This window comes from Heteronotia binoei, chromosome 8 (genome assembly GCF_032191835.1).
Source record: "Heteronotia binoei isolate CCM8104 ecotype False Entrance Well chromosome 8, APGP_CSIRO_Hbin_v1, whole genome shotgun sequence".
NCBI lineage: Eukaryota > Metazoa > Chordata > Lepidosauria > Squamata > Gekkonidae > Heteronotia > Heteronotia binoei.
The window spans coordinates 46,809,567-46,835,447 of record NC_083230.1 but is presented as its reverse complement, the minus strand read 5'-3'; the positions used below and the strand labels follow the sequence as shown (position 1 = coordinate 46,835,447).

General features: G+C 43.2%; 2 protein-coding genes and 1 long non-coding RNA gene across 3 annotated transcripts in view; 1 reads left to right on the top strand and 2 right to left on the bottom strand.

The window, feature by feature from the left end:
• Window positions 1-16,121, bottom strand: part of MSRB3 (methionine sulfoxide reductase B3) — a 145,009-nt gene extending 128,888 nt beyond the window's left edge. Inside the window, exon 1 of the mRNA XM_060244994.1 lies at window positions 16,052-16,121. The gene's annotated coding sequence lies outside the window, so the exon portion shown is untranslated. The remainder of the gene's footprint in view (window positions 1-16,051) is intronic.
• LOC132576138 (uncharacterized) lies at window positions 15,986-18,567 on the top strand. The gene is made up of 2 exons (XR_009555738.1): window positions 15,986-16,086; window positions 18,330-18,567. It is a non-coding gene; the product is annotated as an uncharacterized LOC132576138 (long non-coding RNA).
• LEMD3 (LEM domain containing 3) overlaps window positions 18,280-25,881 on the bottom strand; it is a 28,615-nt gene continuing 21,013 nt past the window's right edge. The window contains exons 10-13 of the mRNA XM_060244991.1: window positions 23,332-23,413; window positions 20,699-20,804; window positions 20,539-20,617; window positions 18,280-20,374 (exon numbers count right to left, since the gene is read on the bottom strand). Coding sequence (XP_060100974.1) covers window positions 20,211-20,374; window positions 20,539-20,617; window positions 20,699-20,804; window positions 23,332-23,413 — 431 coding nt within the window. The 3' untranslated portion in view covers window positions 18,280-20,210. The remainder of the gene's footprint in view (window positions 20,375-20,538; window positions 20,618-20,698; window positions 20,805-23,331; window positions 23,414-25,881) is intronic.

The window sequence follows — 25,881 nt, the reverse complement described above, 5'->3', positions numbered from 1 at the left end:
TTGGTCTCCCCATCTGATGTTGGGTTCGTGTTTGGCTAACCATCCTACCCCTAAAACTATGTCAAAAGAAGAGGAAGGAGCTATTACAAAGATCTCTGTATCCCAGTGTCGTCTATCCCAACTGGCATTCCTTGTGTTTGTTCCGTGCACGGCTCCCCTTTCATTATAGTCCCATCCATCTGTTCGAACTGGATGGGGTGGTGCAATAGGCTCGTAGGGAGTCCCAAAGCCTCCACTAATTTTGGATTAATTATGTCTCTGGTGCAACCTGAGTCTAGCAACACCCTTGCGTGTATAAATCGCTTGAGGCTAGGGTTCATTAACTTCAACGGGATGAAAAACAAAGTTCCAGTTACTCTTACCCTTAGTGGCGCTGTTAGTTCCACGACCTGCTGCTCAGCACCACTCAGTGCAGGTTGTTCCCATTTCCCATTGGCTCGACTTCCCAAGATTCTTCTCCCGATTTGGTCACTAGGATAATCTCCTCCTCCTGAGGTGTTGGGGTAGCGATGCTGCCTTTCGCCAGTTCCCTTGGGCGTCCCTCTGGCTTCTTTGCTTTGGGAGCGCTGGCCTTTGGAGTTGGGGGGGGGGCTCAAGGTCTCTCTGGGCAGTTCACGGCCATGTGATTTACATCTCCACATCAAAAGCACTGGAGGGGGTTAGGGGTTTTGGTTCCTTCTCCACCAGCTACTACTTTCTTCCCTTCTGATTTTGCCCCAGACCGAGATTCACGTCCCCCCCCCCCCACTTGCTGCTGTTGACGCTGGACAGCTACTCTCTTCATGTTGGTTTCTACTTCTCCTGCTAATTGGACCCATCCTACTAGTGTTGTTGGTTGAACCTGTTGGAGGGCTCGATCCAGCACACCCGCGTTCAGACCCCTCTGAAACTGCTCTATTTTCATCTGTTCATTCTACCCACGTATTTTCGCAGCATTGGCCCAGAACTCCACAGCGTATTCTCTCACTGACCTAGGGCCCTGTTACATGTCGCGGAGGGTAGTTAAGGGCTGAGTCTCTTGGAGCAAGTCTTCATACTGAATTAGGATCGCGCGTAGGAACGCCGCCACTGTGTCCAGTTTGGGGCTGTGCGTTTTATATAGACTCATGTACCACCATTTGGCAGCCCCTCTCAGCTTGGAGCCTAGATAGTAAACCTGGCTGAATTCATTGGGGAAGGTATGTCCCCAATAGTACATAAAGCTATTTGCTTGTATGGTAAAGTACTCTACCTCCTCGGGATTCCTGTCGAAGCTGGTGGTCAGGTCTCGGCCCCGTCCATAGTCAGCTGGTGGTGGCGGGGGTGGTTGTCCCCCTGCGGGTGCTGGAGGGTTCAGAGCTTGGTCGATTTGCCTCCTCACCTCTTGGGTCATAAATGCATTGTTTGCCCACATTTCTTCACGGAGATTACGAGCCATCTCCATTTCAAACCTCATGAGTTGGAGGAAGTCCTGTGGGTTGGGATCTTGGTCCTCTTGTCCTCCTCGTCAGGATCAGTGCCTTGGTCTTCCCAGACATCGCTTCCGCTTCTTTCCAATGTCCCTGGGTCTCCTTCTTCCCCTATTCTAGGGTGTAGGGGTGGAAGTTCCAAGATCGCTTCTCTGCGCCTGGGTCTCTCATCCATCAGAGTAGTTGACCAGTCTTCACCCCAATCTTTTGGGGTGATGAATAGGCGCTGTATGTGCAGCGGGGAGCCTCTCCCAGCCTGCTGCCGTACGTGCCACGGGAGTTGCCTCGAGACCACTCCAGTTCTCGGGTCCTCTTCAACCGGTGTCTTCGGCCTATTGGGGGCTTCTCCGTTGTCAGGGACCTTCTCCGCCATAGCGTTAAAAAATCCTAGTTTGGTGTACACCAGTTTGGTGTAGTGGTTAAATGTGTGGACTCTTATCTGGGAGAACCAGGTTTGATTCCCCACTCCTCCGCTTGCACCTTCTGGCATGGCCTTGGGTCAGCCATAGCTCTGGCAGAGGTTGTCCTTGAAAGGGCAGCTGCTGTGAGAGCCCTCTCCAGCCCCACCCACCTCACAGGGTGTCTGTTGTGGGGGAGGAAGGTAAAGGAGATTGTGAGCCGCTCTGAGACTCTTCAGAGTGGAGGGCGGGATATAAATCCAATATCTTCTTCTTCTTCTTCTTCTACAAAAGCATTCTCACAATACAGAGCGAACTGATAAGAAGCCTGTGAATTTTAGGAAGTACATCCTTTAGACACAGCATGCCTTCCCCAGTAACGTAAACATTCTTTTGCCAGATGGTGAGGCTTATGTGGTTGCTAGGTTGTAAATAATGGGAAAGGACCAGAGTAGTAACCTGACATTTGTGCAGCCATCTTATGTTAAAATTATCCGGCTTGACACCATTGCATGGATTACTGTAGCTAGATCATGGAGGGGCATTTAGTGGGGCAGTTGCCTAGCCTGCTGTAGCTAGAAAAACACCAGTCTGGCAACATTTGTGATCTGGGCCTCCATTAAGAAAGAGGCATCCAGAATCACACCCAGGCTCTTGATAGTTGGTGCTGGTACTAAGTCCCCTCTGCCCAGCCAAAGAACCTCCATCTTTGCAGAATTCAGTCTCAGCCAGCTCTGTTCCAACCATCCTATTACAGCTTCCAGACCCTCAGCCAGGTTTGCTGGGGCAGTGTCTGGCTGGCTTCCCATCAAGATATAACTGGGTGTTATCACCGTACTCTGCACCAGGTAGTCAAGGGGTGCGTGCAGATGTTAAACAACATCAGAGATAGGATTGCCCCCACATACTAGCAGGTGCCTAGTTGACACCCTCTCTTCCAAGTGCCTCCCTCTGTCCCCAGCTTTGGAGAAATTAGGAAAGCCACTTCAAGGCTACCCTGTGTACTCTTAGATCAGCAAGGCAGTGGGTAGAAGATTTTGGTCAATCAAGTCAAATGCTGCCATAAGATCAAGCAGTAATAGCAGTACCAACTCGCCTTGATCCAACTGTCTACAGAAATCAATACTGTCTCCATCCCATGGCCTGGGTGGAAGCTGGACTGGAATGGGTCCAGTGCTGATGTGTCATCCAGGAATCTCTGGAGCTGTCCTGCCTCCACTCTCTCAATTAGCTTATCCAGAAATGAAAGATTCAAAGCTGGGCGGTAATTGGAAGGATTATTGGGATTCAGAGTTGGTGTCTTCAGGACCGGCACAATCATAGCCTCTTTTAGTTCCTCTAGATAGATCCCTGAACCCAGAAACAGATTGAAAATATCTACCAGAGGGCCCTGTATTTCCTCACTACCAGTTTTCACCAGCCATCATAGGCATGGGTCTAAGAGGCATGTGGTTGGCCTAACAGCACCCAGAATCCTGTCAACATCAGCCCAGGAGAGTTGGCTGAAGTTGTCAAATGCTGAATCCAAAGACTGCCAAGGGACCTCTAGTTGGCACACAGTATCAATGCTGGCCAGGAGGTCAGAGGAATGACAAGACTTTATCTGCAAATAATAATAATAATAAAAGCTCATAAAGTCCTCACAGCTAATAGCCAAATTCCTAATACTTTTGGTTCTCTCAGTGAGAGAGGTTAAGGATCTAAACAATTGGGCTGGGCAAGAGCTAGTGGATGTGATGGAGGCTGTACAGAATTTCTTTTTAACAGCCTTCACTACCACCTCAAAGATTTTCATGTGTCCTATAAAAAGGTGTTCTTGCAGCTTCGTCACAAGTACATTGCCAAATGTACTCTAGTCATCAAAGTTCCTGCTTCATTCCCCTGAGCTCTGTAGTATACCAGAGGGATAATTTATGTTGGGAACACAGAGGATGGCGGGGAGTGATTTCATTGATGGCTTCAGAGACAGGAGTTCCACTCCTCTATCAGCACATCTTATGACTCACCAGATCCCACAGAGCATTCTGGAATCCAACTGGATCCATTCACCATGGGCGAGCATAAATTAGCCTGCTGCCTAAACTGGGGGTGGGGAAGATACCTAACCGGTCCTTCAGGGCAAAATAGTTGAGACAAAGTTGATTGACTCAGAATCAGCTCCCCTCAGAGATCTGGGCCCTTACTGAATTGTTACCTTTTCGTAGAGCCTGTAAAATGGAGCTATTCCACCAGGCATTTGGTTGAGGCAGTGGGCATCCTATCCCATCGGCTAATCCTATGCTGCAATACCACCTCTGCTGAAATACTGATTTTATACTATCTGATGTTCAGTATATTATGATGTCCCCAACCAAGTCGCCAAATTGTATTGTTTACTTTTACTGGTTTTAATTGCGGTTTTACTGTTTTAAAATGTTGTTATCCGCTCTGAGCCCATCTGGGAAAGGGCGGAATATAAATTATCTAAATAAATAAATAAAATTATCTGACCATGGCACCTCAACCTTTTCTATGAGATCAAAGCCAGTGTGTGGCCTGCTTGGTGTGTAAGACCCAATACAAACTGTGAAAGCCCCAGTGCTGTCATGAAAGACACAAGCTGAGATGCCTGCTGAGAGGTAGCAGTGTCAACATGGATGTTGAAATCCCCAAGAACTATCAATTGTGGATACTCCAATCCAGTCCGCTACCTCCTCTAGCAGGTTTGACAGGCTGTCAGCTGGGGCACTAGGTGGATGGTACACAAGACAGACAGCCCTCTCCATTTCCAGGTAAATACAACCCTGGATGGTAGGAACACCATGTAGCAACTGTCACTGTCATCACCACCGATTTCCCAAAAATCACTAAAAAGCTATGACATCACCTCCATGTTTCATATGGAGGTGATGTCATGCCATCCAGGGGTGGGCGGGGTTTGGGGAAAAGCCTCAGCATGGTACAATGCCACAGAGTCCATCCTTCAAAACAGCCATTTTCTCCTGTGGAACTGATCTCTGCCAGCTGGAGATCAGTTATAAAATCAGGAGGTCTCCAGGCCCCATCTAGAGGCTGGCAGTCCTAAGGCAAATAGATGGGGGAAGGCGGAGGGAAGAGAAGGTAGAAAGAAAGCGACTGTAACTTTAAATGCATTCTCTAAGCCACTGGCTGGCTTGGCCTGGAGAAGTGATTTAAAGAAACAAATGCCTTCTCTAAGCTGGCTGATGGGAGAGAGCCACACAATGAGTGTGAAAGAGCTCTGGACTGTCAGGTCAGAAAAACAGTGCAGGAAGGGAAGGCTTAAATCCTTTCTGTTATCAGCTCCAAGTTTTTCAATCTGCCATTGTCTAACCCTATTACATGGATTATCCCAAACCTGAAAAACGTTGCCAGATACAAAAGTGCTCCGCTTCTTTTTTGCTGCTCTAGTTTAAAAACTAGGGTCAAGCATCATATTAAACCATTTCAAAGACCAGTTTTGTGGTAGATACTGCCTACCATAACAGTTGTCATAAATAGGCTATTGTGTCCTGCTTCAAAAAAGAACAATGCAGTGGTGAAATGGGACAACTCTGATACTTCTGCCAACAGCAGATGATAAAAGAAATAAAGACCTCTAACCCTGTTTCTCAACAGCACACCTCACACACACTTGCTATCTGCACTGTTTGATTTCTTGAACTGTGGTTTCCCACAATCAGATTCCTCATTAAGTCAACAGCTATAGGCACAGCAAAGACCAACATCAGGCCTACTGTTGCTGAGATGCATGGTCTCCAGGTTCCAACCCCAAAACTGCAATCAGGAGAGTGTTTAAGAGGTGATTTTAATTTAGGGGTAAAAAATAACAGAAATATCAGAAACCCTTTCCCTATATTTACCAGTCTTCTACAGGGATTTGGAGTTCTGCCAGAATTAAAACTGATCTCTGCACTGGAGTACAGTTCCCCTTGGAGGAAATGGTAGCTTCAAAGGGCAAACTCTGTGGCACCCTATCCCCATGGAGCTCCATTCCCTCAGCAAATTCCACCCTTCCCAACCACCAGGAATTTCCAAAATTGGATATGGCAATCCAGCTATCCTGGAGCTGTCTTCAGAAAGTCACAGACACCAACACATTGTTGACAGTCAGACTCCTCATCCTACAGAGGAACAGTTTAGCCCTTAGAAAGAAAGAGACATAAACATCCTTCATACAAATAGCACATCAAAAATCATAAATATGAGACACTGCCTGACCAAAAAAGATACAGAATGGATGTCAGCAAGAAAATAAGACTGGGAAAATATTTTTGAAGTTGAGTTGGAGGCAGCTGACTGATTAAAAATCCTCTCCTCACCCTAAGCAGATGCATAATTTAGGAACAATGAGTCTCCCAAGAAACTATGACTTCACCTTTGTCTAATCCCATCAACTTCAGACTTGCTTCCCCTGACCCATTTATCCTAATTTAGCAATATTTAACCCTATTCAAAACCTGGTAGCCTTTCCCATCCAGTAATCATTGGGTCATCAAGAGACATTTACACCTTTAGCACACCTCAGAAAATCTCATCAAACTTCTCCATCATCAATGTGTACCCTCAAGTAAACCCATCAAGTTATTATTTTGGAGCCCTGACCTGGATAGCCCAGACAAGCCCAATCTAGCCAGATCTCTGAAGCTAAATAAGGTTGACTCTGGTTGGATGGAGACCTCCTTGAAATACTAGAGTTGAGACAACAGGGGCAGACCTCTCTGAATATTCTCCAGGACTGACCAGTAGGGGGTCAGTCACCAGAGGTCACCACGACTTCCAGGTGAAGACACACACACACACATGCCTATTAAAAATACAAAAAAAACCCCAAAATGTTATTGGGGTGGGGGAAGCACATCAGCACTGCCTCAGGGAACATTTTCCCTATAACTGCAGCACTCTTATCCATGGCAGTGTGTGTTCCTGGTGCCATACCACACACAACCCATTTGCATGTGGGCCCTCTCTTCTTCACTCCATGAAATGCTGGTAATTTCTCAGCTGCCTCCACAGACCTTGCTCTTTGAGATTGGTAACTATTGGCTTCTCCCTAATTTCCTTTCAGCTAGCTTGTGTGTTTTCAGTGTTTTGTTATTGTATTTCTTTTAAATCAAATCCTTATTTAGTTGAATTTCAGCCTGGTTTATTTTGAGAGTTCTCTTGAGGGAAAACATCGATAAGAGATCTTGGTTGCCCCCCTCTTACCATGAACATTGATAGAGATCTTGGTTACCCCCCTCTTGCTTTGTCTCCTTTAAAGCTATTTTCTCCCAATTAAATAGGAGACCGTCTCTTTGGGTAACAACATCATAGCTCCTATAAAGTGGTGGGCAGTTTTGAATGACTATAGCAGGGAAGAGCAAATGTTATATTTCAAGGAGCTAATCAATTTTTTGGGAGCTAACCATCATAAAATGGTAGTTAAATGGGTAAAAAGGTACCCATGTCTGAGGTGCCTGTGTGAGCAAACCTTTCCTTTACTGTTTTCCCAAAGCAAAACTATGCCAAACTATAATTTGTCCCATATGGAAAAAAAAAATATGCAGCTCCCCAAGGTAGAGGAGAGGCATATGGGGAAGGTGCTAGTGTTGGCATTCTCCTGTCCAGAGCAAAGGTGTATGCTTGCATGTGCCACATTTTACTTCACATGGTAGTTTTAAATGGAAAGATAAGTAAATTATTACCATAGCACTGGAGGAGGGATGGGCAGCTGCTTTTAATTGCTTGGAGAGTGACTCCCTAGTGACCTTCTGCCTAACCTTGGGACTAGAGCACTTTGCCACTTGTTTCTAATAAGAGAACAGTGTTTAAAAGAATGTTGGGAACATGTAACACAAAGAGGCCCTGTTGTTTTATGGGTTGGAAGTGAAGAACTTTGTGCTGTCTCTTAGCCTCAGACTACAAGAGAGTCAGAGAGAGAGATCAGGACACTGAACATCCTTTCCTTCTCTCCTCTGATGTTATCCCTTTAATGTGTAGATTGCTACTCTTAAGGAAAACTTCATTCCGCTTTGACACCTTCTCTCCACACAATGCCTGAATTCTTCATCTTGGCTATAACGCAGAAAACACAACTGTGAAAAAATAACTAAAAGGTACTGTAAACAACATTCAATGAATATTTATAACAATTTCATTGTATACAAATTAATTCAATAAAGTATATATGATCTGCAATATTCAATTCCTATTTTCTACAACATTTTGAAGTCTCATTTTTATTCATAAAATTCTGATGGTTTAAAGTGCTAGTTGCATCCAGCTTCTTAACAGTGCTTGTGTTGTAAAATCAGTAACCATTCATAATATAGATTCTTCTATTTTGGATCACTGAAAGGACCCCTTCGCACCACCTCTGATTGAGCCTGCCAGCCTTGAAAAATCTGTTTCTCTATACGTTCTCAAAGAGAGGATTCAATGAAGTCCTGTGAATCCATTCCTTGCAATCCAACAAAAGACAGTCAGTCTCCTTCACAAGCACCTTCTCTGAAGAATAGCATCTCCTAGGACGCATCCTGTATCTCCATCCATCCTAGCTAGTTAGAGTAGATTACAAATCTACATCTATCCTATCCTTAAATAAAAAGACTCGTATTAGTTTGCAAAGATAAATAGTTCCATGTGTAACTTTGTTTCTGGACAGCACACACAAATTCCAAATGCACTTTGCGGCATTATGTGCCTTGAGCACTCTGCTTACTGAATAATCCAACACTTCTTTCTAACAAACTCATTGGTACCAATAACTCCACTTTAGACTTAAAGTTATGTATTGTACTAAATTGATGAAATGGTCAAAACTGAAGATCTTTTATCATTTAAAAGAGACTGATGAATTAACATGAAAAGAAGAATGAAGTCCCTATACAGTTTTCCTATTTGGTATGCTTTGCAAACTCAACCTCCACATGAAGTGGTTATATGGGAAGATACACAGAGATGGGATGTCTGCAGAAGATACACTTATGTCAGTATGAAAAACTTTCTCTAAGAATGGAATAGGTTATGCTCAATTCTGAACTTTTTAGATGTCTTTAGCTAATTCTACACTCATTGTTGATTCTGATTTTTTAGCATTAAATTCACCTGCTAGAAATCCACATATTATTGGATCTACATTCAAAATTTTGCTCCTCACCTTTTCTGGACTTTCAACTCTACACTTGCAGTTTTAGATCCAAATCTGCAGAAAACCCCTGTTCAAAAGTACTCTTGTAAAGTGAGGAGCAACTCCAGGGTGAAACTGCTTTCAGATCCAATTCAAGAATATGAATGTGAACAACTTTGGAAAATGCAAAGCAAGACAGAAGTGACGGCAGTATGCAGTGTAGATGAACACTTTTAAATGCATACTGAGAGAGAATCTTCTGCTCAGTGTAGAATCAGTCTTTGTTAACAAGTGAGTAGCACAGTAAACAAAAAAACAGACCATTGCTCAAAGCCGCAGCAAACAATCAATGTAAGTGCTGAGGCAACATACTAGGAGCCAACTGCCCTTAATATTTCCACAGAAAGAAAATACTTCTCTGAATTTTAGATGCAGATAACATTCTGGAAAATCCCGCCACCCCAATTGCCAACTCTGGCAAGCAATAGCATTAAAAACCTTGATAACAATGGTAATATTACTTCACACTTACATAGTGTTTTTAGAGTTTTGTACAAAGCCCTTGTTATCTTAGTAACCTTCAGAACAATGGAGACTTAGAGCAGGTAATTAATATCCTCATTTTGCAGATGGGACCAGGGCTGTCTGACTAAGAACATCTTGCATAGTTCACACTCTAAGTTCCCTTAAAAGTCTTTTTTTCATTTTTGCCAAACTTATAATAATAATAATAAATTTATTTTTGTATCCCGCCCTCCCCCGCCAAAGGCGGGCTCAGGGCGGCTCACAGACATGGAATTCCATGATTCAAGTAAAACAATGTAAACAACAGTTTTAAATATAATCAATTACATAATAAATTATTTAAAATAGATAAAATAGGTGCTATAAAATACTGTAAGTCATAATATCCACAAGATGGCTAAATGGCTACACGTCAAATTAGTCAGGTTCTGTCTCAAAAGCAAGCTGGAAAAGAAATGTTTTGCAAGCCCTGCGGAATTGGTTCAGGTCCCGCAGGGCTCGTACCATCTCTGGAAGATGATTCCACCATCGAGGGGCCATTACTGAGAAGGCTTGCTTCCTGGTTGTCTTCAATCTAGCCTCTCTTGGCCCAGGGATTGTTAGAAGGTTTTGAGAGCTAGATCTCAGTGCTCTCTGGGGAACATATGGGGAGAGGCGGTCCCTTAGGTAGGCAGGTCCTCGGCCATATAGGGCTTTAAAGGTGATGACCAGCACTTTATAGCGAACACGGTACACAACCGGCAGCCAATGCAGATCCCGCAGCCCAGGCCGCACATGTTCCCACCGTGGTAGTCCCTCTAGCAGCCTGGCCGCCGCATTCTGGACTACCTGAAGTTTCCGTGTTCGGTATAAGGGCAGCCCCATGTAGAGGGCATTGCAGTAGTCTAGTCTCGAGGTGACCGTTGCGTGGATCACAGTTGCTAGGTCGCTGCGCTCCAAGAAGGGAGCCAACTGCCTCGCCCTCTTGAGATGAAAGAAGGCGGATCTAGCAGTGGCAGCTATCTGGGCCTCCATTGATAAAGAGGATTCCAGTAGCACTCCCAGGCTCTTGACTTTGCGCACTGGTATCAGTGGCGCACCGTCGAAAGCCGGTAGGGTAATCTCCTTTCCTGGTCCACCGCAGCCCACGCAAAGGACCTCAGTCTTCGCCGGATTCAACTTCAGCCCGCTCAGCCTGAGCTAGTCAGCCTTCTTATGCATAAGAAATGCATTTTTGCCCTTTAATGACACTGCAGTTATTGAAGGCTATTTTAAAAGCACAATTATTGATTCCATATCCTCTTACCATGAGTAAAGATTGAACTCTAGCTGCATCTGAAGTTTCCCAAGAAACTACAAATGCATTGTAAAGGGGCCACCCTTCCTGAGCTAAGACTAAAATATGTAGTTAGAGGCTAAAAACCAGTGAGCTAGTTCACACTAACTCAGCTTAGAGAGAACATTGGTTACAGGTTGCCTAGTTCTACTGCGCTGCAGGCCCAATCAGGATCAGGCTCTTGAAGCATTTTTAATGGCTTGAATTCACCTCTAAAATGGTGGTGGCAGCCATAGGTCACCAATGTTCAGGCTTTCCACTTGACACAAAGAGTCACACTGTGCAATCCTATGCAGAACGATTAACAATAAAAACCTGTTTGGTCCTTGAATCTGCTAAACATCTTCATTATGCTGCATGCTAATTTACTGCTCACTCTCTATCTAAATGTATGGACTGGTAATTTCCATTTAATTGTATCTGAAGAACTATGCATGTACCCGAAAGCTTATACCTTGAATAAAACTTTGTTGGTCTTAAAGGTGTCACTGGACTCAAACTTTGTTCGACAGTAAAGGATAATTTACAAGAGAATCCAAAATGGGGCTGTGCAAATAGAGCAGCAGCAGGCTTGAGTTTCATGGGTTGAGGTCAGAGAACAAAGCTAACCCCATTTCAACAGTGTCCCTGAGTGAGTCTGTTTTAGTTTCATGCAAACAAATGGTTCAATTCACTCTGCAAGGAAGAACAAAGTACGGCACTTGAGGATGAGAGCAAAAACCTGCCCTACTTTTGTGATACTTGGTAACCTGTCCTCATTGACAGGAATCCCTCAGAGGAATGTGCACGATGCAAATCTGTACACACAGCACCCAGAAACATCTTGTATCTTCTCAAAGGGTCTCCATCATAACAACTTGCATTTTTCTGGTTAGATATAAACATCCCACATCAGATACTAAGGTACAGTTCATCTCTACTCTTCAAAACATGTGACTTAACCCATAAAGGAAAAATATGAAAATAGTGTATGAAGACTTCAGGCAAATTAGTGGGAAACTAACCCAGATGTTCACTTATACTTGTTGGACTGCATCTTAGAGATTTCCGATTCTTTTCTATCTTTATGACAACCCAGCTAGACAAATAATAGACAGAAAAACAGTGCCAAAACAAAAAAGATGAAGCAGTCAAGTACACTTTCTGTTCCATAAGTCAATACCAACAGAATGCACTTGTAAAGTTCCTCAGTTTGGAACTAGAGTCAAAGTAGTTGATATTACGCCACCACCCCAGTGGATTCCTATATCTCCCTTATATGGAAGAAACACTGGATATGAATTCACTTCCATTGTAGAAAAGTGCACTGTGGGTCACAGAGAGATCATCACATCACTAGGGAGAAAATAAAACACACACAAATGCACACTAGATAAAGCATGCCATCTCCTCCTCTATAGGGCTGTGGCTGTTTTGTAGTGTCAAACAGAGTGCTAGACAGTGGTGGGGCAGACAGGGCTCAGCCCCCATTTGAAATTGGCAGCATCCCCATGGGGATGTCCCTTCACATCCCTGGAGAGGAGTGCAGTTTGCCCCTTGGGATCTGCCGCTATCTGGGGCAGAAGAGTGCTTTCTGGTGAACTGAAGGCTTGGGGGGGGGGGCAGTGCTTCTGAGGGCAGCTGCGGCAGCCTCTTTGCCTCATCCTGCTCCTTCTGGGAACCCCAAGTGGGAGGCAAAGGCAAGTGCCTACTTCCCCCTGCCTTCCTTCTCTGTGGTTCCTCTGATGGGTGCAGAGCACAAGGCTGCCGCCCTCCCTGATCTGCCAGAGACACACACACCAATGCAAGGCCTGACATAACAATTGAGAGCCCCCTCCCCATGCCCCAAAAAAGAGGGTGGTGAGCACAGTGGTCTGAATACTAGTCCTGGGAGGAGACTCTGTGCTGCACCTTCTGTGTCTGCATTCTGAGTGGCTCTTCCACCTCTCCCCTACCATCTCTCCCTGGACTCATAGCCCTGTTGTGTAAAGCTTACCAGGTTGGGCTCCAAGGATGATCCCCCTTTCCCTTCCCACCCAGTTTAGCGGAGGTGGTACCATAGCCAGCAGTGGGGGCCCCTTTCAAAAGCAGCTTTAGTTAATTTAAATTAAGTTAGCTCCCCTTGCACCCCCTGCATGGAGAAAAAAATTCTGCCTTTGGGGCTGCTGACAAACTAAGGCAATGTTTAAAACAAGCACAGTTTTATTTAGGCACTACTCACAAACCAAATCAAATCAACCCACTTCATTGTGTGTTCTCAACTGGCAATAGCTTCTCACAAATTTGGTGGTGGAAAGTCACAGCCGACTTATGCTGTCTCCACAGGGTTTTCAAGACGAGATATACAGAAGTGGTTTGCCATTGCCTGCCTCTGCGTAGCAATCCTAGACTTCCTTGGTGGTCTCTCAGTCAAGTACTAGCCATGGCTTACCCTTCTTAGCTTCCAAGAGCTGATATGATTGGGCTAACCTGGACCATTTTATTGGTTACATTTTTATTTGGCTTGTTCTCCAAGGAGCTCTTTGTACTATTTAAACCTCCTGGCCCATAGCTATGGTAGGGCTCCTCGGGGCCTGTTCCTGCCAAGGCCCCCAACTCCCCATCCAGCCCAGGCCCCCCAACTAGGGGTTGGCATGGGCAAAGTGAGAAAGCCTGCAGCGCACTAGGGGTGGCTGGCCCAGCCCCCAAACATGCCTTTGTTTGTAGGGAATTGGGAGAAGTCACTTGACAAGGCCCCAGAGCCACCCCTCCTCTTCTCATAGGTAGCATCTCATCCACAATAAGCAGCATTCTGTGGAGCAGAATGGATGAGCGAGCCAGATCCATGGAGGTTTTCCGGCTGCTATGTCTCACATCCTTAAAATCCCCAATAACTCAACTGAAGCCAGTGGACTGCAGTCCTTGCTGAAAGGCCCTAGGGTGGGCGAGAAGCCAAGGGGTGGCTGTATTTTGCAAAGCATCCTCCCTCCCCTCTCAACCATCTCCTAAATCCTGGGACTGACTCCCTTGGATTGCTACTACAGGATTCAGGCTGCTGGTTCACTTGTCGGAGGTGGGTGGGTGGAAGGAGTCACTCGCAGGACCCCGAAGTCACCAGAGCTGCTAAACAAGATTATAATCTGGCACTACAATTCCTTTTAACACCAGTGAAATCTGGGAAGCCTGTATGCAGATTTGCAGATGGCAGAAGCAGCTTATTTTTTTATTTATTTTTATGCTGTCAGTGCACATGTCTGGGTCTTTTGAGGGATCCCACCATTTTCCCCAGTGCCACCCCCCCCCCCCCCGAAATTTTCCTGGCTACAGGCCTGTGAGATTCCTGAAAAAATCTGGTATGGCAGTTGGGTAAAGCCAGAGAGTATGTATGAGAGACAGAGAGAGAGAGAGAGAGAGAGAGCATATTCTATCATCCTACGAATGTCATCCATGTCCAAGATTGAATTTTAGCCTGAATCTTCACCAAAACCTCTGGTGATTGTACAGTTACCTGAGAATAAGTCCCATTCAAACATGTGGGACTTCTGAGTCAACGCCCACACTCCGCATCATGTAAACATACCGTAATTTAGATTAACCTGCAATTTTTTTTTTGCCGTAAAATAGCTATTTCAATGACCAGCCACTGCTATATTTTTGTGCATTTGTATGACTATGAGATTATAACTTGGATGAATGAATACTAGTACACAGCACTTTGGGTCTATCCAGGGCTTTTTTTGTAGCACGAACTCCTTTGCATATTAGGCCCTGTACTAAGAGCCCTGTAAATTCTTGGAGGATTGGCTACAACAGGGGTGTGTGGCCAAATATGCAAAGGAGTTTCTGCTACAAAAAAAGGCCTGGTTACCCCTTCAGTAGGTGGCGTTTCTAACCTGGCTTTCAGGAAACAGTTTACTGTTAGAGATATTCGGGCAGTTATCTGACTGACAGTGCCCAAGACTGATAATCAAGTAGAGATTTCAACATAAATAGCATGATTTGCCCAACAATCACAGCCCTCAAGGTGCATTCTTCAAACTATGTGCTGTAGTATACTGGGGAAAGAACTTCAAATATGACTTTAAAAAAAAGTATTTCTTCTTTGTAAGTGGTGACATTACCACAAGGGAAGGAGTAAAGAAATATTGGAATTCCCTGACATAGATTTTGGTTTGGTTTTTTTTTTAATTCCCTGAAAGATCACCACTGTAGTGTCTCAAAGATGCCTGTCTGGGAAAAGAGGGATCTAAGAGGCAAGCTTCATTGGCTTGCCTTGTAGCTGACAATGTGTGTTTTGGAGTGCTGACTGAGAAAATACTTAAATAGCTTGGAGCTTTTCTCCTTGTAATAGAAAAGTTATGAAAATGCTAACCTGCATGTTATTTTCTTGTCGCTCTACACGTCGATACCATGAAGGGGGGTGGGTGGAAAGATTTCCCTTTCTCAGTTTTTCCACACATCTTATGCAATGCTACAGTTTCTCTAGTGTCAAGAGTCAACATTAGCACAAATCAGAATGACAACCAGAGGAAAAGAAAAGACCAAGACCTTAACACTTTCACAGACAAAAATCATATGACCTTCAACACTGACAAATAAAAATATATAATTTATCAGGCAAAGAGCGAGAGAGAGAGAGAGACCTCCATGGACTGCTGGAAAGAATCCTGAACATTCTAGATTCCTGGCAAACTGAGTCAGTGATCTTATTTCTACCCCCTTCGGATGACACGCGCACCTTGCGCTGTAAAACCAGCGCCCTATTTGGTTCGCGGAAGTTTTCCATTGCCCACTAGAAATAGAAAAGGAACGTGATATCCTTCAGTCTCGGCTGTCCCCTGACAGAAAGGATCGCGAGGAGCCAGGCTGAACTGCGCCGTCCAGCGCGGGCATCAGAAAGCCTGCCCAAGAAGGCGCTCCACGCGTTCCTGCAGACATCAGACCCACGTTCGTACGTCACGCGCCGGCTCTGTCAGCGGCGTCTTCTGACTCGTGGGTTTGGCAGGCGGGGAACACGCCGACCACCCCCGGCTCCTCTAGCAAAGCCTTTTGGAAAGGAGACCTGCCGCCGCCCCCTCCCCGCTCCTTTCGCCGCCTCTGAGCTCCGCTTTAAGGAGCCCGCCTGCGCCAGCCTCCGAAGGAATCCGAAGAAGCTGCCCCGGGAGGGCCTCCTTCGCCCTCTCCTGCCCACCGCCCCTGAAGGAGCCGAGCTGTGCGGGCCGGAGAGAAGACTCCAGAAGCCAAGGGAGTCGGGCGGGCAAAGTGCCTCGCCGGCATGACGGGCAAGGGCTCCCCTTACCTGGTACCAGCGCAGCGGCCGTCGGAAAGCTCGAGGTGAGCACCAGCAGGAAGACCCAGAGGCGCATAGAACGGAAGGCAGAGGCGAAAGACCCAGCAGCGGGCAAGCCTCCCGAGGCAGAAGCTCCGTCCGGCGGCCGAGCGAAGTGACAGGCCCAGCAGCCTCCCAGGGAGGCATGACGGGAAATTCCTGGGCACCGGCTGCCCAGGCAGCTCCAAATATGAGCATAGCGAGAGCGACGGAGAAGCCAGCCAACTCCACGCCTGCCGCTTGGTGGGGGGTGGGGCAGATTGCTACATTTGTCAAGAATGCTTTGCCTACCCACCCCAATGCCGGGCCGTAGGCGCTTCTAGAAAGCTCCCAGCAACCATGAAAGCGATTGCGGCCTTTGGGGTGGGGGACGACAGAGCATCACCTTCGTGAAAATCAGCAATAGGCAAGCACTGCCATGGTGGGTACAGTTTGTTCTTGTATTCCATAAATTCACTTTAAAATATGTAAGGTACAGGGGCACAGATGGTAAACAAAGTTCAACTACCGTAGTTCTATAGATGATCATTAAAATTTTGGCTTTATAGCATTTTCAGGACTAAGTTACTGTGAAAGCTTAAGCATATTATTATTATTAAGTTTATTTATATTCCACCCATTCCCCCATGGGGGCTCAGGGCAGAGTACATCAAATATACAATAATAAAACAAACAAAAACAGCTACAATAATAAATCAGTTACAGGACTGAACTCAGAATCTAATCAGCACTTTACATATGTTACAAAACCCACTGGCCCCCATCAATAACAAATAGTCTGAATAACAATGAAATAGCAATGCTATATTAATAGCATAATTTTTTTCGGCACCGATACATGATGGTACAGCAGGGAAGGCCAACCTATCTAACAAATGGCCTCATCCAAAAGCCTGGAAGAACAGCTCCATTTTACAGGCCCTACGAAAGGCTAACAAGCCAAGTAGGGCCCGGATCTCCATAAGGAGCTGATTCCACCAGGTTGGGGTCAGGACTGAAAAAGCCCTGGCCCTGGTAGAGGCAAGACGGGCATCAAAAGATCTTGGGTGGCCGAATGAAGTGACCTCCGGGGAATATATGGGGAGAGACAGTTCCACAGGTATGTTGGTTCCAGGCCGCACAAGGCTTTAAAAGTCAAAACTAAGACCTTGAAACAGACCCAGTACTCTATAGGCAGCCAGTGCAGACTGCAAAGCATTGGCCGTATGCTCACCCGTACAGGTGATGCAGTCAGCAGGCATGCTGCCGCACTCTGCACTCGCTGCAGTTTCCGAATCAGACTCAAGAGCAACTCAGCATAGAGCGAGTTACAGTAGTCTAGCCTGGAAGTGAGCACTGCATGCATAGAAAATATTGTCCACTTCCTCAGAGAAGAAATGAATTTTAACAGCATCATGCACTCAAAACACGTTTTTAAAATTGAATTAACTAGGTCTTGAGAGATGCTGTTGCTCTTATGAAACCTATTGGAAATAAAGTATCTCTAAATGGCTTCACTAAAGCAGCTCCTTTTGAATTTGTAAACTACTCTTACATAATTGCAATTAATGGTAAGTTATATCATTCTTAAAATTCAAGACTTCCATTTTTAAAAACCAAGGAAGGACATGGAGTAGCCATTGGAATAACTAATTCCTTTTGAATGACTGAAAGCAACCTGTATCTCACACACAAAGGAACTCCTCTTATTGTACACAAACAACTTTCTTAGCTGAAGGCAATTTGAAAAAACAAATGGCAGTTAGGGTGCATACAGTCATCCTTCTCTTACCTCTGGTAAACAAGGGGAAAGCAAAAGACTTGTATAAATTAAAGTAAGCTGGTGTCCTTCAGAGGGAGTGTGGAGCAATTTGTGGTGATGCTTTGGCATCTGTAAATGCCTAATAAATCTATAGAATCCCCAAACATTATCACTTGTTTGACAGCTGCATTGAGTCTGTCAATGCAAAGCTGTCCCTCCTTCTGCAGTTGTACTGTAGGAGCATTTAGTAGCAAGCGGCAGAAGACAGATGGATTCTAAGAAGAAAGCCACCTCTCTTTTGTGGAAGAAGGGTACAAGCAGCGTGGCTTTGAGTACAATAACCCTCTCTTCCATGTGTTTCTTCCTGTACACATGCTCACACACACAAACACAAGAAAAGGACACAAGACCGGCGATGAATCCCTGATTTAAGCGCTTTTAAAAACTGACACATGTATAAAAAGCCCTAATAAATCTTTAATTAGTCTTGTTTTTGTGTTTTTACAGGACAAATGACAAATTACAAACATCTGATTTTCTCAAGTGTCCAAGGTATTATACACATTCCCATCTGTCTTACAGAAAGGAATACTGGTCAACATTTTTAGGTAAAATAAGCTGCATAATAGTACAGATTGCTATAATAAATGTACAGTGTTTACAAATAGTTTAGAAGCAAGGAAGATGCATCAGCATCAAAAGGCAACCTTTTAAACTGCCACAACTAATTTTACATTCACGCTTTCAACAGATCACAAGATGGGTTACTAAGATCAGGTCAATAAATCACTATGATGCACAAATACAGCAAACTCTGATTATATACATATAATACATATACATGTATATTACATACATTTGTATATGTATATAGTAATGAAAAATCTACCAGACTTAACAAAAATCTACTCGCTTCTTAAAAATATGTACTTGCTCTTGTTGAGTAGAATTTTGCAAGGCTGATTATATTACACATACTTGTTAGCGTCCAAGACATAAAACAAACTAAGGGTTTTTTTCCAGATAAGAAACCCTCCATTATTAAACATGTTGCCCATAAAAAGCACAAAGGTAAGGCACAATAGGATTTTCTGTTGCAGAATAGTGTGCATCGTGTTCACTTAGCCATAAGAAAACGTGCATAATTTGTGCAAGTTCATGCTGCAGATCCATATCTACAATAAATCTGGGCTTTAATAAATGTATATTAAACTGGTTGGCTTCCCATCTCTTTACCAATACAATATCCAACTGGATTGACAAATTATGCTGCATCAACAGAAATTTTTGTAGCCATTAATTTTATATTTTAAACTAGATTTTGTAGTTTTAGGTGTAAACAATGCACAAGTTTACTACAGAAACACACACAAGTCCTCATGTAAATGTACTGCATTTCTAAGTTCTTACAACCAAAAGTTTGTTTCCAAAATATGTGCATCTTTTTTAGTTTTACATGTCTAGGTAGCAAAACCATATAGGAAAGTCTATTCCCCCAGTGGAACATTGCCACTGCCTTCCTTTTATAATAAATAACAGCTTTTCACAAAGTGTTTGAATACCTGCCAATCGCTTCTTTATTGCTCACATAATTCTGAATCCATCATCACAATTACAATATCAGACCATTCACATAAAATCATAACCAGATATTTAATATAAAACCTATAAAAGATATTTAACTTGTATCTAATACTTCAAGGTGTTTTGGCTGTTTGACCTTTATGTAATGGTACAGCCAAAATATATAAAACATTAGGTTATGAATAAAACAGGAAGCTTATTCACTGCTTTAATGGAGACATCCTCACAAAACAAGATTACTTTTGCTGCCACCACCAGCATTTACATTTATATACAAAACCAATACATCTTTATTAAGTTGATTTTTCCTCAGTAACCACCAAAACAGAATTTTGTTTCCATCCCTAGGCTGACAAAGATAAAAGCTTTCATGGCAACAGCAACCAAACCAGAGAGAAAAGAACACCTCTATTCACTTGCCATGAGAAACCGTAGGAGGTGTTGTTACAAAATACCCACAAGATTATTTCACAGGAAATTATGGAAATACCTTACATCTCCATGCTTTTAGATTGTTATCAAACACTTCTTGGTGCAAAAATACAGCCACATCTGAGAATGTTTAATAAATTCAACACTTGTCATGCAAAACAATGAGTTGGTTTGCTTTAGCTCTAATACACTTCAAAGAGCAATTGTTCTTTTAGTTCAGTATACTGCCTCATTACTCAGACATTCTGAAAAATGAGATTCAGGAACATGGATTAATGAAAATGTTACATACAAAAAGTACTAAAAGTGGAAGACAGAGCCAGGCAGGAAGTGTTCCTGCGGCAAGTTAGCAGTTTTTATAGTAGCAATGTCTCAGGAATTTCCCTGAGAGTTAGTTGTGCCTATCCGGAGACGAAGATGCGACATCGAGTTCATATGTGTGTTTGACGGCTTCAAGGGAACATTGCAAGTAACAGCCTGGGGAAAACGATGATGGTATCGATCTAGCCGTAGATATTTTACTGTTACCAGTTTCCCTGTAGTAAGATACAATAATATATAAGACTTTTAACTTCTAAAAAGGTTTTTAAAAAGACAACCCTGCACAAGCTTATTAAAAAGATGAGGCCTGCAATATTTATACTACATGGTAACTACTCCTGCTACTTAAGGCAACTTCCTGAATTTGACAAATTCTTACCATCAAACCAAGATCCATGTAACGCCTTAAAAGCCTTTCCGGCATATTCTGGAGACAAACATTTGACATATACACAACCCTGAAAGGGAACAAAAATGTCATGGTTTAGGTCTAATGACAAAGTTAAGTATGTGAGTTAACTATTAAAAATTAGTTTTACCTCACGTGAATTTTTGTCCACTGCTATATGAACAATTCCCTCATTATCACTGCATTTTTCCAAGATTGCCTCTTGAATTGCCAAATGCCAATGATCCCCTATTTCCCTAAAACACACAAAGAAAAATCACAAAACCTGTACATCAATTTTTGTTCTTAAAGGTCAGAATAGTCTTCATTAGGAAGCAATACAGCAGTAACTTTGGGTATACTTTCAGTGGTCTGTTTCAGTGGAACAGGAGTAGCTGTGATAAGAGGTACAAGCCAGTAGCTATGAGATATGGATCCAGTTTGGACAAAACACCAAGCCATAATTCAGCTGTTATATAAATGAGCTGCATATTCTCTGCTACCCTTTCAGAGATTTGCTATTACACTTGCACTAGAAGATTACATGCTTGCACTTTCCCTCCCAAGCTAGAAACGCATCCACAGTTTGATCACCCAGACTGTGAAAAGGAAATTATAGCTTGCCACAAAAGAGGAAGTGGTGATGGGGAGGAGGAAGAATGGCTCATGAACATAACGCCAGAATGGACATATAAGTCCACGCTGGCTGGCTGGACACCAAACATATCTCAAGAATCCTGCAAGTAGTAAAGGGAAGAATCAATTGTCTTTTCATTGGTTCAAATACAGCATAATCTAGCTTTAAGAATATAGAAGCCATATTCATTAATTTTTCATTTATAGTAAGTGACTATTCTTGATAAAGACTAATGTATCTGATTTCAAAGAATAGCTAAATCAGCAAGTAGTTTACACAGCAGTTGTGTATCTGAAGACGGTGAACAAATCACAGGGTAAGGTTATAATATAAAGCAGTAAGCCCCATTAAATAACAAAAAGCTATCAGAAGATAGCCGTGTTGGCCTAAAGCAGATCTGTTAGATTTTACTCTAGTAGCACCTTAAATATCAACAAGTTTTCAGGGTATAAGCATTTGAGAGTCAAAGCTGCCTTTCTTCGCATGATGAAGGGAGCTTTGACTCTTAAAAGCTTACAACCTGAAACTCTTGTTCATCTCTAATGTGCTACTAAACTCAGATCTACCTGTACTTCTGAGCAGAACTCTATGACTACTTCCTAAATTGCCTATTTTTTGGGGGGGTGGGGAGAACATGACTTGCATTCTCTTGTATGTAAATTACTGGTTGTGAGGACAAAAAGGAAAAACCATATATCACGCTCTGAACTCTCTGGAGGAAAGTCAGCATGAACAAAAATGATGGGAATCTTCTTTGATGTCCTATACCTTAAGCAGACTTTGGAGCAAGACATAAAACCTCTAAATAAAAAATGCTGAACAGTAACTATTTCATAATCACAAATTCTAACTTTACAGAACTAAACCTAAATGAAAATATATCAACTCCAAATAAATAGGTAGTATGATCAGAAATTAAACAAAGGATATGCTCTGTTCTGTATTAGTTATGATAACAACATACTAAGTACATCGCTTCCAGTAGTATTTCAGTATTATTTGGTATGAATACGAATGTGAACTTGTCTGATATCACATCAGCTCTACATCCCTCTCACATGGCATTATTCCTCTTTTATTTTATAACAAATGAAGAAAAATTTGGAGCAGTAGAGTTGGAGCAATATCAGCAAGACTCTTGGGAAGTCAGCCAGCAGTGGTAGAGCTTTCTACATGTTCCCATTTTTTGAGGCAATTTGTGTTTCTCATTTATCCTAAAGCATTGGTAGGCCAAAAACCTTTACACCAGGGGTGTCAACCAGTGTTCCCTCTAAGCTGCAGAGTCTTGTGAGCAAAAATTCTACTTCATGAGCTACTGGTATTAAAGTTGTGAGCTACTGGCAATAAATCTGTGAGCTAGTGAATAAACTACTGTGCTCTGGGTCATTCTTTCCTGAGCAAAGACAAAATGTGTGAGTTGGGGACTCAAAATCCGTGAGTTAGCTCATGCGAACTCAGCTTAGAGGGAACACTGGTGTCAACCATGCGGCCCAGGGGCCAAATCAGGCCCCCAGAGGGCTCCTACCAGGCCCGCAAGCAACTCACTGTTGTCTGCTTCCTTCTACATCACAACTTGCTTTGCCAGGCTTGCTCAATCAACACAGGAGCTACAGAGCAAAGCTTCTCCCTTGGGGAAGAAGTGGGGAAAGGTGAGCCAACTTTGCCAGGCTCTCTCAATAGCACAGCAGAACTACTGAGCCAAGCCTCTTTTCTTTCTGTTGACGGAGGCCCAATAAACTAGTGAGGTGAATTAGGCTGAGTGTGTGTGTTTGTCTGTGTTCTTTATAAGTTTGTATCTCCCCTACCTGGCATTACATTTTATGACACACATGGTATGGCCCAACAAGGTGCAGATCTGGCCCTCATAACAAATGACTTTGACACCCCTACTTTATACAATAGGCTGATCTGATCAGGTAAATGGAAGTAATCATTCAGATGTGAATAAGACCCTCAACAGGAAACATATATAGAGACAAGCAGATACAAGTTCCAAGAGATTATTTTATTCTATCCTCTCCTGTCCCCCAAGTGCCATCTCCCTGTTCTGAAACAGTGAATATATTTGCATTCCTTTGTGCTTCCGCTGACTTGTAGTCACAAACTTTGATTTTTTTTTCTTATGTGACAAAAAAAATTAGACTTACATAACTGGATCAAACATATTGCGAATCTTTAGGCATGGAGTCAAACTATTTGGGGGTGAATTTCTTCTATCCAGATGAAACGCTATAAAGAAACCACAGGGGTATTTATGCAGGAGAGAGGACACCACTCCAATTGAAATATAATTTAAATATTTAATATAAATGTATTTCACTCTTGGAAACAAAAAAATAATGAAACCATACAACTGGGAAACTAAATACCATACCCAACACTATTTTCCTAAGCTCATGACAAAGCTGAATACTGATCCTAAAAAAAAAAAATTGCCACCCTCAGAGCTAAATACTGCACATTTAACAAATGCAAATGAACAATATATACATTATTTGCTAAGTTTTTACTTACGCTTTTATTATAACACTGGTACATACTTAAAGACACGGACCATTGTATTATACTGATACACAGACTAGAGGTGTGCAATCAGTATATACTGACCGAAATAAATATCTGAACAATACTTTAGCAGTATTATTTGGGTATTCATTAAGCCAAATCAGATTCATTAAGCCAAATTGGATATAGCCGAGTGATCTCTCAGCAAGGCATTTAAAGTTTAAATGTCTTTGTAGTTTTGCATGCTCTCTTTGGAATTCACTCACTGCAGCACCAAGTCAGTATTTAAAGGGACCATGTCTGTGTTTCCCCCCTCCATTGGAAACAGTGGAGGATGGAGGCACCTTCTTCTGGGGTCCATAGGATTGAACCCCTGGTCCAATCTTTTTTAAACGGGGGTTCTTTGAGGAGAGGTACCAGCAGCTATGCTGTAAATGTGGAGGACAAGGAGGAGAAGATTGGATTTATACCCCACCCATCACTTGGAATCTCAGAGCAGCCTACAAGTCTCCCTTCCCTTCCTTACCCCACAGCAGACACCCTGTGATGCAGGTGAGGCTGAGAGAGCTCTGAGTGAACTGCTCTTGAAAGATCAGCTCTGAGAGAATTGTGGCTAACACAAGGTGCATGTGGAAGAGTGGCAAATCCAACCCAGTTCTCGCAGATTACAGTCTGCACACTTAACCACTACACCAAACTGGTTCTCAAATTTGGTGTCTCTAACTCAAAAAACAGCCCCCTTGAGTTCCAGAATTCCCCAGATTGATTCTCCATTATAGCCTATGGGGAATGGTTCCCTCAGGATATAACAAAGCCAAATAAATTTGAGTTTCCTAGTTATTTGCTGAATCCCAATATCATACTGATATTAGAATTTGGGAATATCGGGAATTACCAATATTTTGGCGGTTCAATATACCCAAACCCAAAAAATGCCTTTCCCCCCCCCCCACACTCCTAACACAGACATTGTAATGTGTAGCTGAAAATGAGTCACAGAATCACTCAAAAAAGCTGCAGCCATCATCCTTTGCTTGGCAAATAAATCAAGGTGTCAGCTAGGCAGCTATTATGTAACCAAAATTAAGAATGACCTTCATTGACCATAACAGAAATGATTTTACAGAGTCTGATAGCTTACATTTACAAGGTATGGTGTGAAATGCTTTGAACACTGAAAGCACCATATAAATACTAGATATTATGGCAATCCTCTCCTTAGAACAGAATTTGTATGGACTCAAAGGGTGGGAGAGCCCCATTCCTCAAGTTCTAATCACAGATCTCAAGTGAAGCAAAAGTTTAAGCAGAATTTATGATATAATGTGGCAAACCAAAGGATGCACAAGTAAGATTTCTTTAATAAAACAGCTGGAAAAAAGGGATTATGCTCTATAATTATGCTCTTGGCCAGCTCTATTGTTTAGAATAATCAGATCACTAACTTCCCTTCCACATGGAAACCAAAATGATAGAGAACTGGATATAGCTGTGAGGCCTTTACAGCCATTTCATGAATAAAATCCTGTTGCTCCGCCAGAATTTGCCAACCATGGTTGATACAGTATGTGAACTGGAAGCCCTTTGGCTGTCTTCTGGCTTTATATTGAACCAGTTCAGTTGATTCTCCCAGGAGGTTAATAGGATCCTGGTAGCACTGAAGCCTGCCACTTGCCTCCTGAACCTGTGTCCATCATGACTGATAAAGGCCAGCAGAGATGGAATATCGGTTCCCCTAGGACAGATTATCAACTTATCCCTGTCCTCAGGGATCATCCCAGGGTCTTTAAAGGAGGCAGTGGTGAGACTACTCCTGAACAAGCCATTGTTGGACCTCTTGGTCCTAGCCAGTTTCAAACCTTCCATTCCTGGGCAAAGTACTTGAGAGGGTACTAGCTGAACAGCTCCAGGTCTTCCCAAATGACTCCACTATCCTGGATCCATTTCAGTCCAGTTTGGAGGATGTAGATGATTGGTTACCACAGAGTCTGCTGAAATTAAATCCATCTGAGACTGAGGTCCTGTGGCCGAGTCATGGAAGGATGGATTCAGAAATCGGACTCCCAACAGTGGGGAGATATTAACATCGGTGCCAACAGTGAGGAGTCTAGGAGTGATCTTGTATGTCTCACTTTTGATGGAGGTTCAGGGCATGAACTTACCAGGTCAGCTTCTTACCATTTTACCAGGTC